Source organism: Grus americana, chromosome Z (genome assembly GCF_028858705.1).
Source record: "Grus americana isolate bGruAme1 chromosome Z, bGruAme1.mat, whole genome shotgun sequence".
In the NCBI taxonomy this organism is placed as follows: Eukaryota; Metazoa; Chordata; class Aves; order Gruiformes; family Gruidae; genus Grus; species Grus americana.
This window is the reverse complement of record NC_072891.1, coordinates 84,159,144-84,171,392: the sequence shown is the minus strand read 5'-3', so window position 1 is coordinate 84,171,392 and position 12,249 is coordinate 84,159,144. Positions and strand designations below refer to the sequence as shown.

At 37.6% G+C, this 12,249-nt stretch overlaps 1 protein-coding gene across 1 annotated transcript in view; it reads right to left on the bottom strand.

Moving 5' to 3' along the window:
• Positions 1-12,249, bottom strand: part of ADGRV1 (adhesion G protein-coupled receptor V1) — a 270,084-nt gene that overhangs the window by 143,574 nt on the left and 114,261 nt on the right. The window contains exons 83-84 of the mRNA XM_054810881.1: positions 11,042-11,202; positions 8,711-8,811 (exon numbers count right to left, since the gene is read on the bottom strand). Coding sequence (XP_054666856.1) covers positions 8,711-8,811; positions 11,042-11,202 — 262 coding nt within the window. The remainder of the gene's footprint in view (positions 1-8,710; positions 8,812-11,041; positions 11,203-12,249) is intronic.

Sequence of the window (12,249 nt, the reverse complement as noted above, 5' to 3'; positions counted from 1 at the left end):
TTGCTCATGAACGCCTATGGATTTCTTCCTCCAAAAGATAAGCTAAGTTAAGAATGTTTTGGAAACTTCAGATTAACACTGCACAGCTGTTGCTAGGACCTGAATTTATGGGTAATAGCAATTGCTGCAGTTCTTCTCTCCATCAAGACAGGGCTGAGGAAAGCCTTTAGTGGGGAAATGAGGAGTGGGAGATTTAATGGGAGATTTGTTAATTAGAAGAAGTAATAGATATCTACTTTTTTATTAAAGCAGCATGGCATGCATGAGTGGACAGAACAAAGGGAGAGGAAGAAAGGAGGCAGAAAATGGGAGTATGAGTTGAAAAATGACAATGAAAAGCATGAAGCAGAGAGAGGCAGCAGCATAACCTGCTTCGCTAAGATACAGAGAAAAGCAATGCATAGGCAACTTGGGAATGTGGCTGTCTATTCCTCTCTGTGTGTGGTCCCCAACTGTTTGTGATGTTGGGAAAAAATAGGGTATAATGAAAGAAGAGCTGGAAGGCATTAGTAGCTGATAGAAATCTCATACTCTTGCACTTTAAAGTGATAAACAGAACATTTGACTGTTTGCAATGAGGACAGGAGGTGTGAGATAATGTAGCAGCATTCTAACATATGTTATAGAGTTGCTCATATATCTGAGTTTTGGCAAACACTAAGAGGTAATCTATAAGAAGATACTAACAGCGTGCGCATCAATACTATGTGGTGACTCAATATCAGAAAAGTGAGCAAGGGTGGTAAAGAAACATTATCCCTATGAATAACTAAAGCAGAAATATATGGTTTCTGCTGTAGTGATAAGTTATCAGTGAAAGACCAAAATCACGTGTTGGTTGATGTAACACAACATAAAATTTAAATTATATGAGTATCTCAGATTTATTTCTTGCCTGCACCATCACTTGGCCATGACTACTAGAATGCTTCTTCTTGCCCTCTTTCCATGGGATATTTCAGCTGCTTCTACATCCCCACACTCTCTAAACTGAGCCCTTGAAGATCCACTCTTACAGCATCTGCATTGCCTCTTACTTTTGCCTGAGCTTTAGCTTTAAGTATTTGCAGGTGGCCTCATGTTTATATCAAGCCTCTCAGAGCCACAGCAATTTCATGCCTGTTCTCCTCCCCACTTTGCACACTCTGGCCAGGAACTCCATGGGCAATTCCCTCTACTGGAAAAGAGGGAAAGTTGCTGCAGTAAGGTTCCCATGGGTAAGCTATACTCTTCCCAATTCCTCACATGACGTTTAGGTGATCAGGGTAAAGAACTGCTTATTGTTTTACAGCAGCTGTTCTTCCTCACTGTTATATTATGTGTAATACCTATTCTGATGACCAGGTGTCCCACTGCTTGAGATAAGGATTTCTTGACCCTTGGATTCTAAAGGACCTCATACACCCTATCTATCACCAGAGGACACCTTATATATATATATTTAAAATGTATGTGTGTATATGTATATATGATCAATACAGCTCATAAAGCCACTGACATCTTGAGATAAATAATTTCTTCTACTACAAATCCTTGATTAGCTTCAGCTTTGACTATCTGATTCTCCTTGGATATTGCAGACTCACAAATAGTAATATAAAGTAATACAGATGGGCCCTCGGAGCATTGCTGATCATAAAACTGTACTGCTTTGCTATAAAACCATTCAATTTAGATTATTCTACTACAAAATTGTCTTTTATGTGAACTAAACCCCAAATAATTCTACTTATGACTGGGTTGAAACTGAGTCTGAAAGAAGCTGCATGAAATTAACACTGTGCTCTGACTTGGTAGGAATGACTGATATCAGCTAATAAATAATTAACTAATTCAGTATGAAACCTACTAACATAGCCCCTGGGAGGAAAGGTTTAGGTGCTCATTCTTCTTGCAAAGGCAACAACACAGGTGACACTCCAAGAAATCACTACATGCTGTATTATACTGGCACACGTTATCGGCAGGAGGAAGGAATAGACATGGCATATCCCAGAACAGTGTGGCGGTTGTACAGCAACTCACAATCATTTACTGTGATCATACAAATGTCATGTAAGGAACGGGTGAGAGCAGCTTACCCACATAAACATTCTTATTGATGCGTCTTTCCCTTCTGACATCCCCAACATGTCTTAGCTAGCTGTGCTGTACCAAACTCTAATTTTAACAGAAATGCAGCAATTTAAACTAATTTAGCTACTTTTCTACTACAAAATGAAAATCAATTGTAAATACAGAGTTGCTGGAAACATAACTGTCATTCTTATATTTAATCAACTAAGTAAATCATGTGGTATCAACTGAAGTCTAACGTTGACTCTTGAGCGTGACCCCAGCCTCTGTGGAAGTAATGTAAACAGACTTCCAAGAATATTTACTTATTTATTCCTGTGAGATTAAATGATTACCAGAAGGGCTGTTTTCCTTTTTTAGGAAATACAACATCAAAAGGCTTAGCAGGAAAATCTGCCCATCCTATGAAAACTTCACTTATCCCAGGATGAATGGAATATTCCACAATTGTCTTAACACAAATTGTGCAGGGACAGAGAGATTGCATAACGTTCTTAAGAAATCTAGCCATTATGATATCCCACCGAGGGAGTTAATGGCTGAGTACTCATTTGAGACAGGTTGTAATCACTTTCATGACACCAAATAATCCAAAATACAAAGAATATCCAGTTTTACTGACTATGTTACAATATTCCCCTAAAAGAAGTGGAAATCTTTTCCATTTTCCATTGTAACTACCACCTGTAGAATCTCTCCTTCTCTAAATGAGAATTTTTAGACATTTTTATCCCAAAGATAGGAACGCTGACATTAAGGGTGTAAGAAGACTACCTAGCACTCATCATTCTTCTTACTGAAACATTTCACATTGAAGAGTAACAGGATAAAATGCATTAACATGGAGCTGAATTTTGAGAGTGGGCACCAATCCTGGATCACTGAGTCCAGTTCTCTTTTGGTTCTCTGTGCCCTCTCACATCTTATGGGTTGCTCAACTTCTTGAAGGGCAGATGGTACCGAGTTCAGCATCATTTACTGCTGTCAGGTCACAGCAAGGAAATCAGAACAAGCAAATCTCAAGCCTAGCTGTCCTCAAACAAATTAGGTTTTACAAAGCAAATTCCCTCACCCTGGGCAACTGGGATCTAACTGTATAGTTATGCATAAAATTATTTGTTGTTTCCCATTCCATAAGAGTTTCATATTTCATATGCACAAGGAGTATTTCATATGCACTTCTTCAGAAACAGCTCTTTAATTAGTATTTCTTATCAGCTGACTAAAAAGAGCAGGCTTACCATAAGGGAGGACTGAATTGACATGAAGGCTTCTCTATCTTCCTCCGAATCTGAGTAAGTCCAAATAATAAAATAACAATTCTACCAAGGCTGCAGTTTATAATTTTCAAATAAATGTTTAACATTTTTTTTTTCTTTCACGAGGACTGTTTGCACAATTTCTTCTTAAAAACCATAACTGACAGGTATGTTTGTATTTCTGTTCAGGTTCAGTAACGCACAGTTTTCAAACAGTTAAACACAGTAGGTATAATTATTCATCAAGCATTTCTACCAAAGTCAATGGCAGGATGAATTTGGCTTGCCAGCTTGGTAATTATTGCCATATTATGATGATGCTAAGCGCTACTGTAGCTTGAGGACTGGTTAAATTGGAAAATGTACACTTACTGTTTGACAAAAAGAGGATAACACAGTTCCCCATATGCCTTTTTTTTTTATATTTGACTGTTAGAATTTAATTTTGCATTACTGGCCAGTAGAATAGCAGGCCATTTGTACACAATTAAGGCTGTAAACAGATTGGGAATGTTCAAATATTCAAGAGAAATAGCTACTGCACATATACAGAGCAGCTCAGCAGTGCACATGCGAAAAATCTAAACGGATCTCAGCACATGTTCATGTCATTTGCAATACTCAGCATGTGCTGTAGAAATGGCTGATGCATACACACTGAAATTCAATGTGGACAAGATGCATCAAGCCGAGTGTACATGCACAAGCCACCTACAAAGTGCTTATTCATGTATTTCTGCCTGGGAATTCCCAGGCAAAAGCACGGGACCATAAGGAATGGTTCCTATTAAGATTGTAATCTCCGTTTATAGTTTTTTGAAAAGGAGAATTTTATTGATTAGTATGACTGTATTGAGACATTGTGAAGTATGTTCTCATTATGCTTTAATTTTTCAAATACACAAATCTTCACATAAATTTACTCCAAAAATTAAAATCTCAGCCCAGTGATTTTTTTTTTTTTTTCCTTCTGCATTTAAGGTATTCTTGCATAAACTTATAACATGCTGGTTAAACAAAGAGAATACTATGACTAACTAATGATTCAAGAAATAATGCTTGCTAGAGACATCATGATTCTGTGAGTAAAAATATCAGAATGGAAAAAAGAAAAGAAAGCTTTAGAAATATCTAGGCTTTTACGTCTTTCCAATGAGTTTCAACAAACACTTGGTGAAACATCCATTCTTGAATGCTTTACAAATGATCCATTAATGCTGGAAGATCTAGACACACTAATAGTGAAATGAAGGTTGAATATTGTGAATCACCATTCCCCATCCCTGACAGAGTAACGAATTACTGTGAGCAACCACAAAGCAGGCACAGTTTGGAATAGCAAATTTCTGAGTAATGCGTTGACAAGGTTTTACTGCCATCTGCAGATAACAGTAATTAGTGCACCAGTAGCAATTAAAAAAAAAATGCTACAAGCCAAATAAACATCCAGTGCAGACATTAGAGGAAAACCAATTATTCACGTATGTACAGAACCATGGAGCTAACCTGAGAAGCTTCTTAGGTTTTTTTTTTTCTGGTAAAAATATAGCTGCATAGAGAAACACCAGCTTCCTTCATTCTCTAAAGTGGTTTGAGATCTACTAGGTACAAAACCAATGTCTACTACTGCCTAAATATTACTAGATAAAAATGCACATTACTAACATTTTCCTTGTATTTAAACTAGGAATTATTAAGTGCTGATTTTCACATAGTAAGTTGTCAATTAAAACTGTCTTAAATAACTCCTCTCATACAGGGTCATTGGTTAGCAAGACCACAAAACATTTAATTGCAATGTAAATATCCGCTCATACATATACTCTCCTGATACTTGCAAGTGCGTATAGCTGTACAAACATCTTCTATTTAGAATTTTCTGTTAAACTTAGGCTTCCCAATCAGGCTCATTCTCTCTAGGCAGAACATATGCCAGCATATCACTACACAAGTAACTGCATAAAGATTTTCCTTCAGCTGCTCAGAACAGCTAGCACAGTAGCTCAGTTCACTCTTGTCAAACACGTCCCTTCTCTTTTCACTCTGCCTTAAAGCCACTTTCTTTTCTTCAACACCTGCTCCCAAACCATCTTTACTTCCTCTCTCAGCTAGCTAGCTGGCTAAGCAGTTACCCTGCTAAAATCCTCTTTCAAAAGTTTTGTTCTAAACCTACAGAATAATTGCATGGCAAAAGGAGAAGAGATCAGGAGATCTGCGGACTTTAGGGCTTGAGCAAGAATAGCAACAGGACTTAGAACCATTCTAAAGACTATCTCTAAATTGCTATATTTACACACAGCATGGAACTGTTCTCAAGTATTATTCTGCACAGATCGGCATTTCACGTAACAGTTTAAATGCAGTGTATTTAAACAAAAAACAGCAAGTAGACAGAAAAGCTGAAGTTAACTTCTCAGACCCTGTCTTAAGAGTGTGGGAGTGGGAAATCTTATCACTATTATAAATTACCTCACAGAAATGCCTAGAAATGAGGGAGCCAAACACTTCTTGCAGATGTATACTGACAGCTTGAGAGACAAGGGAGACAAGGTGCAACAAATGAAATTTAAACTAGGTACTGGGAGACATTTTTCACAATTGGTAGTCAAACATTAGACCAAGTTGCCCAGAGAGCTTGTGGGACCTCCATTGCTGGAGATGCTCAGAATTGAACTGTACAGAGTCCTGAGCAACCTGACCCCAGCTGGGCTTGCTTTGAGCAGGGGTTTAAACAAGAAAGATTTCAGAGGTGGCTTCCAACCAAAATTACTAAATACGTCTAAATGTATGCAATATACTTAAAAGAACTATGTAATCATCATCAAAACAGCAACACCAACTTTCCTTCAATGAATGCACCAATATATCCTGGACGCCACCCACATGGAAAGCAGCTTGGCAGAAAAGGCCCTGGGCATGCTGCTGGACAGCAAGTTCATAGAATCATAGAACAGTTTGAGTTCTAGTTCCAACCCCCCTGCCATGGGCAGGGACCCCCTCCACTAGCCCAGGTTGCCCAAAGCCCCATCCAGCCTGGCCTTCAACACTGCCAGGGAGCCAGGAGCAGCCACAGCTTCTCTGGGCAACCTGTGCCAGGGCCTCAGCACCCTCACAGGGAAGGATTTCTGCCTCACATCCCATCTCCATCTCCCCTCCTGCAGCTTCAGGCCATTCCCCTTGGCCTGGCACTCCCTGCCCTTGGCACCAGCCCCTCTCCAGCTTTCCTGGAGCCCCTGCAGAGACTGGAAGGGGCTCTGAGGTCTCCCCAGAGCCTTCTCTTCTCCAGGCTGAACAACCCCAACTCTCTTAGCCTGTCTCCATAGCAGAGGTACTCCAAGAAAGAGCCATCAAGATGATTAAGAGATGGAGCATCTCTCCTATGAGGAAAGGCTGAGAGACCTGGGACTGTTCATGCTGGAGAAGAGAAGGCTTTGTGGGGGAATCTTATTAATGTATATAGATGCCTGTAGGGAGGGTGCACAGACAATGGAGCCAGGCTCTTTTCAGTGGCCCAGGGACAGGGCCAGAGGCAACAGGCACAAACAGAAGCCCAGGAGGCTCCACCTGGAGCTTTTCCTTTCCAAATAGGAAACACTTTTTCATTGTGAGGGTGACTGAGCACCGGCACAGGTTGCCCAGAGAGGCTGTGGACTCTCCATCCCTGGCAATACTCAACAGCCACCTGGACATGGTCCAGGGCAACTGGCTCTAGGTGTCCCCTTGAGCAGGGGGGGTGGGCAAGATGACATCCAGAGGTCCATTCCTACTTCAACCATTCTGTGTGATTCTGTTTTTAAATTAGGATGTTTTAAAGAGTCTGAAAGACCTGGTAAGGAGTCCTCACAGAGAAACAACAAAAGACGACTTCTGAAAAAGAAAGTCACTGTAAAAAGAAACAAGCTTCTCTTGTACTGGAATTGCAAGATATTGCCAATGAAATGGAAAAGTATTGGAGATAGAAAAAACGCAACATAGGTAAGCGTAGTTCCATTATATGCAAAATATGAAATAATTCTGGGAACACAGACAACACAACACTCACTACAAAGGAAACGCAAAAGAAGCTTTTGCAAAATCTATCATTAGACTGTAAAAGGCGCTGTAAAGCTCCCAGTAGTCTTGTTTTGTATAATCTTGACACATTACCAAATGCAACACTTACCAGTGTTATGAGCTATGTGTCCCAGATTAAGTCTGCACATTTGTACACTAGTAACCATGCATATTCAAGGTCCCTGGAACAAACTAGCTTCCTGTGTCACTACACAGAGCTATTACAAACCATTAAGTACGTGTTTCAAAAATCAGGAACAGAGATGTCAAAATACTTTTGCACCCTAGGATGCAGGATACAGGCTGGCATCCAGTGATCTCTAAAGTGCTGTCAGGAACTTTCCAGCTCCTTCTATTTTAAGTCCAGTTGTGTGATGAACATTATCAATGTACCCCATTGTACAACAAAGAGCTGCATCAGGAAGTAACATGAATAAAATAATACATCAACCACGGCAATATACAAAAGCTTGTCTGAGAGATATGCCAGTTACTAAACTTTTTGATTAGTTTTGACTATCTACAGAGTATTTCCCTGACATCACACATTCCTCTGAGTACCTGCTTGCTAATATGCTTACCTTCTCTCAGCATCCTGGCCTTGAGCATATATTTAAAATTGTATTTACGTCATCTTTATAGCATTAAAAAGATACATAAAATCTCTTTCCTAAGGGATCTTTCCATAAAGTAATTTTAAGGTAGTTGAGGTTATTCATAGCTTTCCATTGCACCAGATGTCCAAAAGCTAAGGAAGTTATAATATTTTGTAGGACAGAAAGACATAGTCTCTTTCAGTCTGCTGACATTCTATTACCTACTAGTTGAACCAGCATGAGAGAACTGGGAAGATTTTCTACAATTTATTCTCGTTTATTATTTAATTTTTTCATAACTATACCTTCCTACAAATACTAGAGTGCAAAAGAGCTTTCAGAATCTACTACTTAAAATAAACTCTTCCCACAGAATTTATGATTACTTAATCTGTTTAATAATGATGTTAATGATGGAACTCTTTCATCTCATATATACCCTATCATCAAAACATTTATTATTCAACATACAGGACTATCTTCTCATGTGGCTATATCAACCATAAGTTTTCTCTAAATATTTCAGAAAATGTATAATTTCAGTTGAATTCCCAAGATAGGAGATGAATATTGGATTAATTGTAAGTATCGTGTGTTGAAATTTTACATTTTCCAAAAATGTTTACAATGCAGAAAAAGAAAGGAGGTCTGTTCAGACATGGCCATGGAAGTGTGGAAAAGGAAAGTAACAATGTACTTAATTTACATTTTGGCCTTTTTTCTTACCTGGGTACCCAAACAAGCAACCATCATGTGAGTGAGAAGCTTAGCTGCAAACATTGCACACCTGGTGCAGAAGAGGTGGGAGATAATAGCCAAAGTAAAACCTACACAGAAACAAAAAAAACAACAAAAAAAAGGAAAATTCAGAGCTTAAGCTAATAAACCATGCCAGATAAGAACAACAATGCTGGATATCTTGAAGGTGCAAACCACTAAAAAAAACAAAACAAAAACTTACAGAGAGAATATGTTCACTTTGGTTCACAGTAGGATCACTTATGAACTTGTTACTGAAGTACTAACATCTATTTACCTTTTTCATAGGCTTGGGAGCTAAAATAATTGCACAATGTAACCCAGTTATTTTTGCAGGGTTTTTTTTTTTCTAATTTGTGCATGATATGGATGATTGTCACAATAGTTAAATATAAACCAAAGGTAAGTCTTCATTGTCATTTGCATCCAAAAATGCTTTTAGAATCAAATAAATTAGGAGATAAATTTTAGGATAAATAAGGAGATAAATTTTAGGATAAATTTAGGAGATAGATATAACCTTCTAAATACCAGTCTCCCATTTAATCTGTGTTCAGCATAGAAATCTATTATAGCAGTATTCAGAAAGAATAATGCCACTTTTATGTTCACTAATTCATTTGTGAACATGAACACAGCAGAAATGGGAAGAGCCCAGTTCTTGGAAGAAGGACTCTGGGAAAGCGAGCCACCAAGGAAAACACTTCTAAAGCTCATCTAGAGTTAATTGTTTGTGCTCTTCCACACCACAGGAAGGACAAGGAATTGGATACTTACAGCAGACCTTTGTGCCTCTTGAGATAGACTGGTTGCTCAACTACAAGTATTTGTAATATATGAATGAAATAAATAATTCCAGAAAGAATTATTTCTAAACCTTTCAAAAATTACCTAATTATATTTATAAAAGTATCTATATAAGAAAATTTCAGAAATAATAATATTCTATTTCACTCTACTGTGCTAATTTTATTTTTTTTTAATGCTTCACACCTATGTGGAGATGTTAGAGCAATAAATAATATCCTTACAGTTCTCAAGTCTAAAGCAATTCGTTAATCACTAGATTTAAACATAAATAACCACGCAAGGAAATGCCTTCAACCAGACAAAGAATCTGAAAGGCACTGCAGTTATATTCAAGGCAAACCCTTAACCAGGCTAAACTGTTTTAATTTTTGAAATACATTCTGAAGAGACATACAACTACAGAAAATGACCAGTGCTAGGATCTGTAAGATTTTACTGCTTCCAGTTCAGCAAAATATTTCTCTCACCTTCAGTTTCTACAGCATATTGCCTTACTTTGTATAGGTTTTTTCTTCAGTTTCTATAGCATTTTGCTTTCTATGGCATATTTGTCTCATCAATTTACTTTTTTTTTTTTTCCTGTAAACCAGTAACTACTTTTGTTCATCATAGTTGGGCTTTTTTTTTACTTTCACTAAGAAAATCTGTTAGAAACGTAATTGTATTTTAAAATCCACTTATTTTTATCTTCCAAAAATTTCTTTCATTACTGTTAAATAAAACAATTAATTTGTATGAAGTAGGTGAAAACCAGAGGGTTTTCTTCTCTGTCTTCTTTTTTCATGGCTGAAGTTTTAAAACAATCAAGGAGCCTGGCTTTAGTCTGTTAGGGCAGTTTTCTGGGAGGGGATAAATAGAGGATTTAGTTGCTTTGCGTTGTTTTTGTTTCTCATGCTGTCAGGAACTAGTAAACTCTTGGGCTTCCCCCAAGATGTCAGGTAGCAGTTAGGCAGCAGAGTGTAATGAAGCTCTACACATGTGATATGGAACCTCCCTCCAAATTATCACTTCTGGGTGTAAATCGTCAGCTAAAACTCCCAAAGAGCTCACATGCTAGGTAGAATAGTGTCTGAAAGATTTGACAAAGACAACTGCACTGCTGTTAGGGGCACAAGAGAATTTATGATTTTTAATTTTCTCCTCCCAAATAAGTGACTCCCAATGGGGGTTGGGCTAGCTGATATTTAAAGGTTCCTTCCAAACCAAACCATTCTATGATTCTATGACATATTTCTCTTTTGTATGGTTCAATGAAACATCACAAGGAAACATATTTCTTTGCTGCATTTTTTTTTTTTCAGTAGCAAAATTTATCAGTGTGCAAATACTAGACCAGATGGCAACTTCAATAGCAGGAGGGTAGCTAACATTTCTCCAATACCCTTCCAGTTAAAAAGATTGTCATCAGTTACTAAGATCACTAAAAATCAAACAATCTTACAGGTTGTCAGTTGTTATTAAAAACAAAACTATTTTATATCAACTGACCTGAAATGCAGATGAATCCAGAAGAGAAAAAAGCTTCATTGTATGAAGACAAGTTATCTGTTTGGGCATAAACTGCATAAATGGACATATGAGAACAAGAGCATTCCACATAGTCTGACGTGTCATCAACCACCTTGCAGAACCCGCTATCAGACAGCCAGCTGCAAAACAAAAGATTCACAAAGTTGGAAATGGACTTGCATATTTTACAGAGTAAGCAGGACTGAAAATTGTTGCTGTATCTCTGAAGTACCAAGTTTTCTAAACTATTGCATAGGGGTTTTGTGTAATCTTTCAGGTGCAGTTCTAGCATAGCACATTTACACGAAATTAAAATATTATTTATAGCTTTGTTTTTACTTTCATGATTCAAACAAATGTGAATGTAAGATAATGAATGTCTTTTTCATGAACGAAAAAAATATTTTTATTAAAAAATATTTGTAAAACTTCTGCAACAATTATGCCTGACTTTTCAAAGAGTTTGTCACCTAACTTGCACAATATCTTACCCCGTTATGGAGAACACTTCATTTTATACTGCTATTTGTTGTTTTGAAATTAAAATTCATGTTCTCTTTGTCTTTGAAAAGACAGGTGACATGCTAAGCCATTTCTAGTGGAAATCACATCTGCTCTAAGATGCAGTGTCTAGAAAGAACGAGAGCATCCAGGTAAACTCTGCTGCATCTCCTTTCTGAAGAGAAACAGTTTATATTACTGACAGACTGATATAATCCAGTCAGTCTAATGAATTCATATCTAAACCAACTGGATCTCAGCAGGATACAGAACATAATTCTCTCCAAATTCACCAATTCATAGCATGTGAACAGGAAAGACACAGGCTAATCAAATAATAGGGCACTGAAAAGCAGACACAGAAAACTTTATACCATGGTTTAGAATAGTATGAGTAGCAACAAGAAAGGAAAATAATCAGCAGTTCACCATTTGTTCCAAAAACCAGGAGACACCAACTTGAGCTAGTAGCACCAATATTCAAAACAAACAGGAGATGGCTTTTCTGTCAAAAAGTAATAGCCCTATAGAGATCATTGTCAAAAGAAGTGCTAAAATTCTGGATTGTGCAAGAAAAGTTTAGACAAGTTTGTGGTAGACAAATCATTTGGGGTATGAAATAGACAAAACGACATTCAGCTCATACAGTCGCTGGAGAGTATAGTATTAGGGGAACTACCGTTTAT